We start from the raw sequence: 14,052 nt of genomic DNA, 5'->3' as shown, positions 1-14,052 counted from the left end.
ATTAAAGACACAACTCACTTCTTAAGAGAAATATCAAATTTATGCATACCAAAAGAATCATACCTCGTTACACTCGATGTGTCATCGCTGTATACGAATATTCCACATGATGATGGAATACTCTCTTTAATTGACATGTACGAACTCCACAAACAACCGGATACCCCAGATGGACACGTCGTCGCTACTCTAGCGAGGCTTGTCTTAGAACTAAACACGTTCGAATTTAACAATAAATACTTTAGGCAGGTTAGCGGAACCGCGATGGGCACCAAAATGTCCCCGAACTATGCCAACATATTCATGGGAAAATTAGAATCTCAGTTTCTTTCTGAATGTCCCGTAAAGCCGCTAATATACAAAAGGTTTATAGATGATATATTTATTGTATGGTCGCACACTGAGGAGGAGCTGGTGGACTTCATAGGTCGATACAATGCTGCTCATCCGAGCATCCGCTTTACACATTCGTACTCTCAAACCGAAATAAACTTCCTAGACGTCAACGTTAAGATAGACGAAAGTAAACTCGCCACGAGCCTGTACCGTAAGCCAACAGATCGGCAGCAATACCTTCATTATCAAAGCGACCACCCACACCATTGCAAGAACAGCATTCCCTATAGCCAAGCTCATCGTTTCAAACGAATTTGTTCAAAAGAGACAGATTTTGATGCGAGCAGTCAAAATTTAAAGTCAGTGCTAGAGAAACAAAAGTATCCACCCCGTATAATCGACGATGCAATCAGAAAAGCCACACAACTGAACCGCGCAGACCTCATCAGCCCGCGCCCCACGCAAAGCGCCACACAACGCACAAATCTATGTCTAACTTATAGCATAAACCATCCTAATGTAAATAATGTCTTGAGACGACATTATAACATTCTCGAACAAAGCGAGCGCCTTAAACGCGCGTTTCCATCCGCCCCGGGGGTAGTCCACAGACGATCGCGTAACCTCAAAGACGCGCTAGTAAACTCTCGGATAAATTCATCGCCACCACCTAACGAATGTAGGCCTTGCAGGCACCCAGGATGTCTAATCTGTAAACAGATGCAGCACACAAGCACGGCCAGCAGCACGCACTCGCAGTTCTCGATCAAAATTAGAGGAAACTTAACATGTGCCTCGTCGAATGTCATTTACTTATTGGAGTGTACGGTATGCAAAATGCAATACATAGGGCAGACTAGAACGGCATTTAGACTGCGCTTTAATAATCACAAATCTCACGCCATAAATCTTCCGGCACTGCCTTTATCCAAACATCTCGCTCTCCCAAAACATTCTTTTGATAAATTGTCAGTGACGCTCCTAGAATCTGGATTTAAATCAAATCGCGAACGTGAACAGCGTGAATCCTACCTAATTTACCGATTTAACACTATTAAACAAGGAATAAATGAAAGCCCCGGTACTCTGGCATCGATTAAAATGCTAACAGACGAATAGCAACAACAATCCAAAAACATTTTTTTTTTTTTTTTTTTTTTTAGATTTTGTTGTTAACAGTGGTACTGTGTTTGGGGCCGGAACTGGACCATCAACTTCTCTTTTATTTCCAGGTTCTGATGTCTATTGTATTTCTTTTTACTTCTAGGTTTAACATTGTTCCCTTCCAGGTTTGACTCATGCATTCCTGCATGCACACAAGTGACCGTGCCGCCCCTTTTTTTTTTTTTTTTTTTTTTTTTTTGAGACAGCACTTTAGTTTGCGCGTGTAACTTTCGTCTATTGTACGCTATCGTCTATATAGGTCACCGCTGCCGGCCCGGACACAAAGTCACCCTGCGCCCCCTCTCAAGAAGCTCCAACCGTCATCCCGCCGTCCTTGAAACTTGGCACCGACCGTCAAGCTTCTTCACCCGGATAAGAACTGCCCTACGCTTCCCTCTCTCGAAAGCTTCAACCGTCACCCCTCCGAAATTTGGACTCGACCGTAGCATTGTATAAATACCACCCGCGTTCATCTGTAAAAGTTCTTCCTGACGAAGGCCGGACTCCGGCCGAAACGTCGAAGATTAAATCGTCCGTTGTTGCTGTTTTTCACTAAGGGTTTTTTTCTTCTCAGTTTTATATATATATATATATATATATATATAGATACACATACACACCTTGAAATCAAGACATGTGATGAAATAACTGCAACATCATCACACCGGTGCTTATCTGTCTACCGTTTACTTCTCGATTTTAAAAACGGCACCTCCGAGTCAAACAAGGCTATCGATGGAGCCCTGACACACGTGCTTTCAACGTACTTCATTATGATGAACGCTTCGGATATCTCCCTTGTAGTTTTATTTTGGTTTCTGGCTGAGATAGTGGTGGTGCCAAACTTCGGGACACGCCCACGTCTGTTGCAGTGTACTGTCAGATTGCCCTTTAATCTATGAATCACCAACTAGCCCAAGTTCATACCCCTCTTCAGTCATGAGGATTTTCTTCTTTGTTTTCCTGGTTAATAAGCTAGGCCCCTTAGTCACATTGAATGACCCGCCTCGTGTTATGTGTGGATCAAGAGACTCGGGCATTGTATACAACATAGACTTCGGGAAGAGAACATAGCTTAAGCCGGGAATGTAATAATTTTTGCACAACTTCAACTTGGATAGCAAAGCACTTATTTTAGGGGTTAAAAGCGCTAAAAACGACGGACGAGTAGGAGAGACACACACCACAGAGCGCTACTTGCAACTGGGTTATTATTGGAAAATTACACGTACCGCGAAACCAACAAGACAATATCCGATTCAGTTCCAACCGTCGCTAATCACACTTCTTACTCTTACACCATGCATGATCGTAAAAACGATAACTCTGATTCAAACAGGGTTATCGATGGGGCACTTACACACGTACCCTCGTCACACTCGGAAATAAAAAAACGCTTCCGTTATCTCCCTTGTCTTTCTATTTTTGTTTCGTGCCAAGATGACGGTGTTGTCTAAATAGGGTACACAGTCACACCTACTGCAATGAACTGCGAGATTGCCAGAGGGGGCTGACCTCAATGACAGGGCATGTTCCCTCAATCTTTCGTTCACGCATCGCCCCGACTGCCCCACGTATACCCTCCCACAAGACAGAGGAATTCTGTACACTACCCCCACTCTGCATCCTACGTATTTTGTTGCGTGCTTTTTCTGACAAACATCCAACCGTGTGTCACCTCGTTCCACCCTCCCACATAGCTTGCTTAATTTCTGTAAAGCTGACAGGAGAACCGAAATGCCATGCTTTTCCCCTACCTTTTTGATGTTATGGCTAACGTTATGTATATACGGTATCACCACTGGTCTTTTATCTGGCTTGCCCCTCCCTTCCCTCTTCCCTCCTCCACGAAACTTTTTTAGCAAGCCCTCTACCACCCCCTTAATGATCTCACAGGGAAAGCCTCCCTCCTCCAGCCTCCTCACTTGTAACCCGAAGCTTTCGGCTACGCTGTGCTGACAGGACTTCGTTAAGGCCGCGTTCAGGCAGGTTGTGGCGATCCCCCTCTTGATAATCTTGGAGTGGTTCGAGTCATAGGGCAAAACACCTTTTTTCGCCCTAGGACAGTAAGTCCACCATACATGCGACGGGAGAAGGGCCAACTTCAGATCCAAAAACTGCAAACCACCCTCCGGCGGGTTCTCACTTGTGAAATTCAAGCCCGAGGCGCTAGTTCTGAAAATCTCCAACATGTCTGACACAAACACCGCCCTTTCTGACTCCCCTTTTTTTGGAACAGAACAAGGTAGTCGTCCACAAATCTGAATACATGGACGACTCCTGCCTCCAATCTATTCTTAATGTCCCTATCACACTTTGCTAAGTACACATCACTTAACACTGGAGCCACACTCGCACCAATACACACACCTTGCTTCTGCACGAGCTGTACGTCTTTAAAAACAATATATTGTTTTTAAAGACGTACAGCTCGTGCAGAAGCAAGGTGTGTGTATTGGTGCGAGTGTGGCTCCAGTGTTAAGTGATTTGTACATAGCAAAGTGTTATAGGGACATTAAGAATAGATTGGAGGCAGGAGTCGTCCATGTATTCAAATTTGTGGACGACTACCTTGTTCTGTTCCGGAAAAAAGGGGAGTCAGTGTTTGTGTCAGACATGTTGGAGATTTTCAGAACTAGCGCCTCGGGCTTGAATTTCACAAGTGAGAACCCGCTGGAGGGTTGTTTACAGTTTTTGGATCTGAAGTTGGCCCTTCTCCCGTCGCATGTATGTTGGACTTACTGTCCTAGGGCGAAAAAAGGTGTTTTGCCCTATGACTCGAACCACTCCAAGATTATCAAGAGGGGGATCGCCACAACCTGACTGAACGCGGCCTTAACGAAGTCCTGTCAGCACAGCGTAGCCGAAAGCTTCGGGTTACAAGTGAGGAGGCTGGAGGAGGGAGGCTTTCCCTGTGAGATCATTAAGGGGGTGTTAGAGGGCTTGCTAAAAAAGTTTCGTGGAGGAGGGAAGAGGGAAGGGAGGGGCAAGCCAGATAAAAGACCAGTGGTGATACCGTATATACATAACGTTAGCCATAACATCAAAAAGGTAGGGGAAAAGCATGGCATTTCGGTTCTCCTTTCAGCTCCACAGAAATTAAGCAAGCTAAGTGGGAGGGTGGAACGAGGTGACACACGGTTGGATATTCGTCAGAAAAAGCACGCAACAAAATACGTAGGATGCAGAGTGGGGGTAGTGTACAGAATTCCTCTGTCTTGTGGGAGGGTATACGTGGGGCAGTCGGGCCGATGCGTGAACGAAAGACTGAGGGAACATGCCCTGTCATTGAGGTCAGCCCCCTCTGGCAATCTCGCAGTTAATTGCAGTAGGTGTGACTGTGTACCCTATTTAGACAGCACCGCCATCTTGGCACGAAACAAAAATAGAAAGACAAGGGAGATAACGGAAGCGTTTTTTATTTCCGAGTGTGACGAGGGTACGTGTGTAAGTGCCCCATCGACAACCCTGTTTGAATCAGAGTTATCGTTTTTACGATCATGCATGGTGTAAGAGTAAGAATTGTGATTAGCGACGGTTGGAACTGAATCGGATGTGTGTCTTGTTGGTTTCGCAATACGTGGGGTTTTTCCAATAATAAACCAGTTACAAGTAGCGCTCTGTGGTGTGTGTCTCTCCTACTCGTCCGTCGTTTTTAGCGCTTTTAACCCCTAAACATGTTCAACCAACTAGCCCACATCCAAACCCTTCTGCAAAACACTTATGTTGTGATTTATTACTAGCTTATAAGTTACATAATAACAACTCTCTATAGAAGGCAAATATAGGGGCGGCGAAGAGTAGCTAACCGTTGGAAAGCTCAAGAGAGATAAACTCGCAGGAGAAAAGCTTACCGCCAAACCGTCGGATGCGAAGAAACGCTCACCGACCTTTTGGCCGAAGCAAAGAAAAGCTCACCTAAGATCTATAAACCGAGCGTTCACTGAGCTGAACCATGTTTATTTAATTGAAGTATTTTTCGGCTGCCGTTACCTCGATCGCATTGTCAAAATTTCACACATTTGCCAAAATATGTACAATGTTACGATTTAAATTATAATCTCTTGTTATATCGGAAAAGAAAGTACGCTGATATTTTCTGCATCCCGGCTACGTCAGAATTAAATAGTCACACGAAAACGGTCGACATGAAAGCGGAACGAAGGTTGCAACAGAGCACCCTCACTTGAAATGGCCACCGCATGCATCAGAGGCACCTGTAGATTTGGTTGCATTTTAAAACAATTATGACGACCTTGCATAAACATTTCATTCAAGGTGAGCTTTTCCGCGGGTTGGTAAAAAAATCCGGTGAGCTTTTCTTCGACCACACGAAAGTAGTGAGCTTTCCTCCGGGATTTAAACATATGATGGGAGTTACATAAAGCAGTTCAAAGCCCCGGTGTCTGCTGGTTAGCCAGACCGAAAGACAGCATCCCTCGGAGTTCCAGCGTTGGGTTGTCTAGAAATTGAACTTTATGGACTCTGACTCGTCGTGCATTAGGGATACCGACTGAAAATGTATTACTCTTCGCAAGGAGCACAAGCAAGACGTGGCGAAAGCCACACATGCCCAAAGTCAGACTGAACTTGTTGACAATTTTTGAACGACGGATAACAATTTTTATTTCGAGAATCTGTCAATATCGATGCATGAATAAAGGTGAGTCTCACGAAGATACAGAGCTGTGGTGCATCCAAAGTAATTCATCGGCCTACAACGCCAACCGCGGTCTACTTCCCCAAAAGTACTTGAACCTCTTTTGATAGTACAATTGATTGTCGTGTCTTCCCCTTCCCGCCACATTGACCTCACTGGTGATGTGTTACTGGTATAGAAAACGTCTGATTAAACAGTTATTTTTGTTACGTCAAGTCGGTGTAGTTTGTTTTATCACGATTGGTTCCTGCTTCTGGAACATTTTTGCTTAGCGTAGATAGTGTATAGTGAAGGGCTGAGGTCAACTTTAAAGCCTGACAATGCAACTGCATTTATGAAAGTTTGACTTAAAAAAAAAGTGAGGTCTTCGACTAAAGTCTTTTTGTTTGGGAGTTTTTTTTTAACATTACCGGTTGCAAACTTTTTAATTTCTGCACCACTTATTGAGTGTACGAATATATATCATATCCGGGCTGCTCAAACGTTTTCTAATCACAGTTGATTCAAAGTAACCAGGTTATATCTGGAGAAATTATAGACAAATACATTTTGCTGGGAGCACTATAATGGAAATATGTAGGTGTACGAGGTTTTACCTCAATTTAGAAATATTCTATTTTAAGATCGCGCTCAAGCGATTTCATGATATGCAAAATCAAAGAAGCCAACGCAAACTTGCCTCTTCAGCCTCTTCTGCGATGTAAATGCAAAGCGCTGTTTCGGCATCTTCCAAATCTTCTTTGGTCATTACATCCTCATATCGCGTCAGATTAAGCAAATCTATATCGCATATAACATCTTGCTCCGTATCAGCGTTATTTTCGCAACCCAGGGCAAGGAACAAAATTGTAAGAGTTGTCACTAAAAGAAAACGGTAATGTCAGTGCGTTCTCAATAGTGTTATAGAATCATTAGGATTTAAATACAATTAACTTGTTTTGGGACAAGATCCCAAGAATAACATCTTTTAACGTCGACGTCTATATTTCTATACGGCGTTTGTAAACACTGGACTTATTTGTACTAATTTCTTGTGAAATCCTTATTATTTCTGAATGTGTAAATTAAAAACAACATTCGTTTAGATTTATAGACGAAGAGTTATTCGAACCGAGAAAACATTCCACAACAAATATTGATAATTTCTACCAAAGTAGCCCGCTTGTCACGAGTTGCCTGCTACAAAAGGTCACTACAGATTGATCAATGCAGATTAATTTCGATGACATTGCTTGCACCTTTTAGTTCGTCAGATGACAAGGGTATCAAAAATGTTTAAAGCATGCTAAGATATATCTAAATCATCGTGCATAAAAAAGTGCTTACCTTTGAGTGTTGATCTTGTACTGCATCCAATACCACACCGAAAAACCATGATCGCGGATTGCTCTCACCGAATTGGCGTAAATGGGAGTAACAAGAAAGAACATTAAGCGCCTCAATGACAGAGAGAGAGCACACGACGACACCGAGGACTTCTTACAACTGAATTGTTTATTGTAAAATGCACGTGATTTATAAACATCATCGGGCTCTCGACGCAGGAAGGCGAAATCGTTATGGAATTTGCCTTCAGGTGACGTGGAGACGCACCCTATTTGCTGCTTGAGCATTGTTCCCCCTACGAAGTTGAGGGATTGAGCTAGAAAAAAATTCCACTGTTTCTATTGCTGAATAATGTCGACAAAGACGTCATACGACCATCCATGGTGAACAATTAATATAGAAAAGAAAAATGACTGTTGCGTCACAGGATTTGAAGAAACTCCACGTGGGGCGCTCCTTCGTTGCCTTCTCACGTGTTTTAGCAGAGCATTCTCACGAGACGCAGAAGTGTTATGAAAGAAAAGCTGGCATTGCAGGCAGAGCTTCTACTGCCGATATTACGTTGCAACAGACTATTGGCGCATTGAGCCTGTTGCGCAACACTTACTCGTGACTTTTTGATATTTATTCCTTGCGTGAGTGTTGGGTCGCTAAACTCGTGGAACAAAACATTTTTTGCTTGCTGACGTAGCAGGGGGAGTGACCAAAAGAACGCCGCAAAGTTTCCCCCTCCCTGCGCGCGCTCAACTTCGAAACTTTTGACGAAAAATCCCCCGCGATCCCTAGGCGGTGCAGGAGAGCACGAGACAGCGCGGGGAAGCGAGCGTTTTCTCCGCTCGCTGTGCGCTGTCTTTGGCAAGGGGGTCTTTGGGCTCTGTATCGCCGTTGGGCGAAATTCGATCCTGTCATGCCTCGTTTAGACGAGAAGCGAGAGCAGACGACGGGAGTTCGTCTGCTACGAACAGGTATTCGCGCAGCGGAACCGAAAGAAAAAGTAGATTTTCTGCTTGAAATCGCGTACTGCGGGCCACAAACTCAAACGCTAGCTTGAATTGTGAGCGTGCGATATTTCACGAAGGGAAGAATCGACAACCCGTGCTTTATCTGCAAAATTTGAGTCGCTATGCTGCCGTACAGACGCTGAAACCTACCAGTATGTAATGAAAGGCTCAGGACAAACACAGAGGCCGCGAGATCTCACATCATTCGTGTGCGAGTGAAAAGTGGAACATTTGTCGACAAAGCTCCCACAGCAGAAGCCTGTGACGCATTCACTCAGCGTCCGGGAAAGCTAAACACGGAGACGTTGCCCGAAGCTTGAGCAAAGTCATATTGGAACGGCACCCATCTTGCCCCGTCGTATTTTGTTTGAGAAAGCTCTCGTTCTCAACACCCTCACCAGGGAAACAAAAAGTCTTACGAAACGTATTGCTAGATATTCCAGCTGACCAGATTTAAGCCGAATCCTTTCAGTGGTTCACTCATAATACCATGCTTAAAACGAAGCAAGCTCTAGCGCGTATAGTGCCAAGAATTGTCTCAGTTGTATGCTGTTTTGTAGTCAGCTGGTTTCGGAAACTTACGCCGTCTGTAGATATCTCTGACAGCCGAGTTGCTTAATTGGAAGTCATCGCAAATGTAAGTTCCACATTGCAGCAACCAACGTTTATAGATAAACGATGGCAGCGACTGGCACTCTCGCATTCCCACCCACCACGTCGAACAAAAAGGCGCTAGTTTCGGTTTGAGATCGGTACTTTTCTACACCTATGGCGACAGCATCAGTCTGCACTCGGTGCATTCGGCAAGTTCGTTCGAGGCCGGTTCTCCGTGCAGCACTCCGCGGGTGCAATACATTAGAACTCTCACACTGCAAGTCTGGATCGCGGATCGGGAGCCCGTCACTGGCATCACCAACGGCCATCGCTTGACAACAGGCAATATAGGCAAGTACAAGGGGGAAACACGCAAAAGTAGGAAGCTTGTACGCGGTGCTCGAGGGCGAGTATTTTATGACGTGCTGCGAACATTATATCGGATGCTTGGATATCAAGTATTGATTGATTACGGGCTTTATGGCGCAAAGCTATGGCCATACTGCGCCAAAGGAGATTAAGTAGACATTCGTCAAACGTTCAAACATCGATTAAAAAAAAATATAGGCCGGAGCACCATTGACTTTACCGACGCCGCTTGCTTCGGTTGCTAAATAAATGACACGTTCAGCGACTGAACGGCACGCTCCGAGTTTCAGTTTATCACGGAAGCCCTCAGAACAGTTCAAAGAAAAAGCTTTCACCAGAAGTACTATGTACAACCGGTTAAAACGATGCAAATGTCCCCAGTAAAGGCCTTCTAACTTATCGTTTGCTGAGCTCTGATGACTTCGAGATCACGTATGACTCCACCGTAACTCTCGGTAACCCTTGTCAGATTAAACGCATCACAGTTGACGCCCAACAAAGTCGCCCTCGAGCCTCAACCACACATTTATTTAAAAAAGAGTGGTATTCTAACGCGTTTAATATTCTTGCCGACAATATAAACTGTTATTTGCGGACAGCACGATAGAAGTTTCGTGGTCGAGAACAACATACTAATGTAATAAAATTGAGTTTTCCCGTTTCTTCTATAGCATGCATTAGCTCGTGTCAAGCGATGACTGCCGGTGGTGCCGCTGGACCCCAGCTATACAGGCCTCTATCCGCGATCCAGCCTACTGAGAGATCAGTGGTGCCAGTGCTATTAGGCATAAATCGTTTATTTGCATCGGTAGGCCCTTACCTGCCGGACGTCGGGACGAGGCCCAGCGCAAAACCGTACATCAGGCCAATATTGGAGCCGGTTTTCGGCCCAAAATCACCTCGACACTGGCCACGTACCGACGTGCTGTTTCGGCGACTCATTTGTGTAAATTATTTGTTCAGTCATTTTATTGGGTCCCCAGCCACTGTGTACACCCCGAAAAAGAAGTGTACTGTGGTAACTACATTTTTACGAGAAGGAATATTGTAGTTTTACATCTTTATAAAAAGGTGTAGTGTATTATCGCACGTTTTAACCCTTTACCGCATAATGGGTCATATATGGAACACACCGGTTAAGAATATATAAGATATTGCAGCTATGCCTTGTGCTCAAACTGCATGCGGATCCAGATATGGCACATACTTCCGCTTTGTGCGCCAAGCAAGTAGTGCCATCTGTCGGTGGCATTTTAAACTGACAGCCGTATTATTTCGGTTTCCGAATCTTTCGTGCAGGTGGGTTCGTTCTGTGAAAGTTCATCGCACATACGGTAAGTTCTTGTCATGTGACTTATTTCAATAATTGAGAAGTTGTTTCTAATCTGTTTAGGATACCCTAGACGCATATTATGTTAGCACTGACCTGATATTTTGTTTGCAACATTTTTTATTTTTTTATTTTTGTGCCATATGTGGCACAACATGCAGTCTGCTATGGTGACGTTGAATATTGTAATTGAAGTATGTACGTGTTTTACTCTTCTTAGACCTCTGAATTCTCGGAAATTCTTTGGCAAGGGACCACCTGGAAATGGAAATGAAAGCGAGGACAGTGAGCTGTCTGACGATGGTGACGACCTTTACGTGCCACCAGGGAAAGAAACTGTACCCCTGCATGACCTCTCATCATCTGATACAAAATCGGTCGATGATGCTGAGCTCCTGCCTGTCACAGAAACCGGCTGTTCCAGAAAACGACGGGGGTCGTGATGACGTCTGCGGAAGAATAATGGCCAGGGAAGTAAACGACCGCCTTCGGCGGATGAGCTCGCGGCCAGGCGCGTGTCAGGTTACGCAGGGAGAGCTTCGTTGAAGCGACCGCATGTTCGGTGTTTCTTGGTACTATACACAACCTAGAGTGGTTTTGGGGGGGGGGGGGGGGGGTACACAGGTCTCTGCAGCCCCAGATTTACGAGGCGAGCTGGCGGCTCGCTGCTGGAATGTGTTTTTCGTCAGCGCTCGAATTGCCTGGCGGGTCTTAGTGTTTAGAAGAACCCTGATTCAGGGTCAGGGGTCAGACCGAGGGGGCAACAACCTACCGTGGGAACAAAGAGAGTGCGGGAACCGCGGGGTCGCCAGGACTGACAGTGCGAGAGAGAACTCTAAGGCGGACGGTCGCATTAAACGTCATTTATATATCCCACACACGCATCCGTCTCTCTTCATTGGTAAGACTCTCCACCAGAGCGTGGCCCTATCGCTCGGTCAGCGGTCCCCTTCTTTCACACCGTCACTCGGGAGGCCTACCGCCTTCCTGTGACACTGCCATCCACAAGAATCAAAAAGCAGAAGAATAACATCCCAACTTGGAAAGAAAAAACATCCGTCTATGATCCTGAGGCCCTGAAGTTTTCCGGTGGTGCCACACTTCCACGAGAAGTTACTGAACTCGACACACCTCTTCAATACTTCAAATATTTTATTACTCCTGAGATTGTGGATCACATAGTCGATCAGACAAACCTGTACTCAGTACAGTGTGAGCCCAACAAGCCAGTGTGTGTAACTGGAGCAGAACTTGAACAGTTCTTTGGAACAATTCTCTACATGTCCATTGTGAAGCTCCCAGCGACGAGACTTTATTGGAGCAGTCACATCGGGCAGCATGCTATTTCGGACATCCTATCGTGAAACCGTTGGGAGGAGCTCAAGCGGTTCCTCCATGTCAACGACTACACCACATTTGTCCCCATTGGTCACCCATCTCACGACAAGCTGCACAAAATCAGACCGCTTTTGGACATGCTAAACGCGCGGCTGCACTTGATTCCAAAAGAGGAGTATCTTGCGGTAGATGAGCCAATAATTCCGACAAAATCAAGATCATCAATTAAACAGTATAACACCAAAAAACCTCACAAGTGGGGATACAAGGCATTTGTACTGAGTGGAATATCGGGGTTCAGTTATGACATTGAAGTGTTTGCTGGCGCTCAGAACAACACCGTAGTGGTTGACTGTCCAGACCTCGGCGCTAGCAGCAAGGTAGTCTTGCGACTGTGCAAGACTGTTCCTGAGCAAAAGAAGCACAACATTTTTTTTTGACTACTGGTTCACCAGTGTGCCGCTTGCTGTTCAACTTGCCAAGAAGGGCTTGCTTCCTTTAGGAACAGTGAGAGCCAACAGATTGCCTGGGTGCAAGCTACCAAAAGAAGCCGAGTTGAAAGCCAACGGACGTGGCAGCATGACTGAACGAGCCGCAATAGTCGACGGTGTCGATGTGTGTGTCGTGGCGTGGTATGACAACAAGGTGGTGACCACTTTGTCTACCTATGTTGGAAGTGGCTCAGTGGCTGAAGCTGAGAGGTATGACCGAAAAAAAAATACCTGATGGTTCCGTGCCCGCAGTCGGTGAAAGTTTACAACAGCTACATGGGGGGTGTGGATCTTCTGGACTCCATGCTAGGGCTTTAAAGAATTCAAATCAGATCAAATAAATGGTATCTCAAGATATTTTTTCATGTCCTTGATTTGGCATTAGTAAACTCTTGGCTCCTCTCAAGGCGAAGGAATGGAAAAGGAATGCCGCTCGCTGACTTCAAGTTGTCTGTAGCTGAAGGTCTCTGCAAAGCTGGAAAACCTGCCGAGAGAAAACGAAGGCGCCCGAGCAACGAAGTCGAGGCTCAACTCATCGAGAAAAGGAGACGTGGTCCTGCAGCTGCAGTACTCTCGCAGGACGTTCGCCTGGACAAGACGGACAACTTCCCCCTATGGATGGAGACACGGGCAAGATGCAAGTTGCCGAGTTGCCAGGCAAAATCCTTTGTATCATGCCAGAAGTGCAATTTTCCTCTCTGCTTGAACAAAGAGAGGAACTGTTTCTTGAAGTTTCACACGTCCTAAATGTTTTGTAGGAACCTCTGGCAGTCGTCGATGGTTACATTCAAGCAAACTTTTATTTACATTATCTACAAGCTGCAAGCGATGCGATCTGACGTGTCGTTCCCAACCGTTCCAAACACGAGCCTCGTCTCGCGCCCAGGCCACGCGCTCCCCCGGCCGCCAGCTCCTTGCCGACATGCATCTTACGAAGGGAAGACGTGGCCTCCAAGGAAGGATTATCGAGGTGACGGACGCCAGTCTCATCAGTCCTTACCTTCCGGCCCCTCTCCCCCCTGCTTCGGTCTGGCCTCGACGTACGGCGACCCGACAGACTTGGGACGCCCTCGACAAGGGAGGGGGTAATCATAATGCATTTAAATGCAAATGTGCAAGCGAGCTGGACAAGAATGACGAAAATAATCCCTGGAGAAGGGGAGCAAGAGGGACAAAGGACGAACACAAATGTCCAAACACAGCTAGGTGACCGGTGAGCAACCGAAAAAATCCGCCTGGTTCGGGTATGGAACAGGGGACCTCTCCATTACAGGTGGAGCGCTCTACTAACTGAGTACTGACGTCTGACCCCTGGTTAGCTCAGTTGGTAGAGCGCTCCACATATAATGGAGGGGCCCCGGGTTCGATACCCGGACAAGACGGATTTTTTCGGTCGCTCACCAGTCACCTAACTGTGTTTGAAGATTTGTGTTTGTCCTTTGT

At 45.8% G+C, this 14,052-nt stretch overlaps 1 protein-coding gene across 1 annotated transcript in view; it reads right to left on the bottom strand.

Annotated features, from left to right (window-relative positions):
- Nucleotides 1–7,535, bottom strand: part of LOC115308808 (phospholipase A1-like) — a 48,073-nt gene extending 40,538 nt beyond the window's left edge. The window contains exons 1-2 of the mRNA XM_040220379.1: nucleotides 7,487–7,535; nucleotides 6,840–7,021 (exon numbers count right to left, since the gene is read on the bottom strand). Coding sequence (XP_040076313.1) covers nucleotides 6,840–7,021; nucleotides 7,487–7,535 — 231 coding nt within the window. The remainder of the gene's footprint in view (nucleotides 1–6,839; nucleotides 7,022–7,486) is intronic.
- Nucleotides 7,536–14,052: the final 6,517 nt, after the last annotated feature.

Source organism: Ixodes scapularis, unplaced genomic scaffold (genome assembly GCF_016920785.2).
Source record: "Ixodes scapularis isolate PalLabHiFi unplaced genomic scaffold, ASM1692078v2 PGA_scaffold3__209_contigs__length_174095766, whole genome shotgun sequence".
Lineage (NCBI taxonomy): Eukaryota > Metazoa > Arthropoda > Arachnida > Ixodida > Ixodidae > Ixodes > Ixodes scapularis.
Note: the sequence above shows the minus strand (reverse complement) of the source record. Positions and strands in the feature narration are given on the sequence as shown.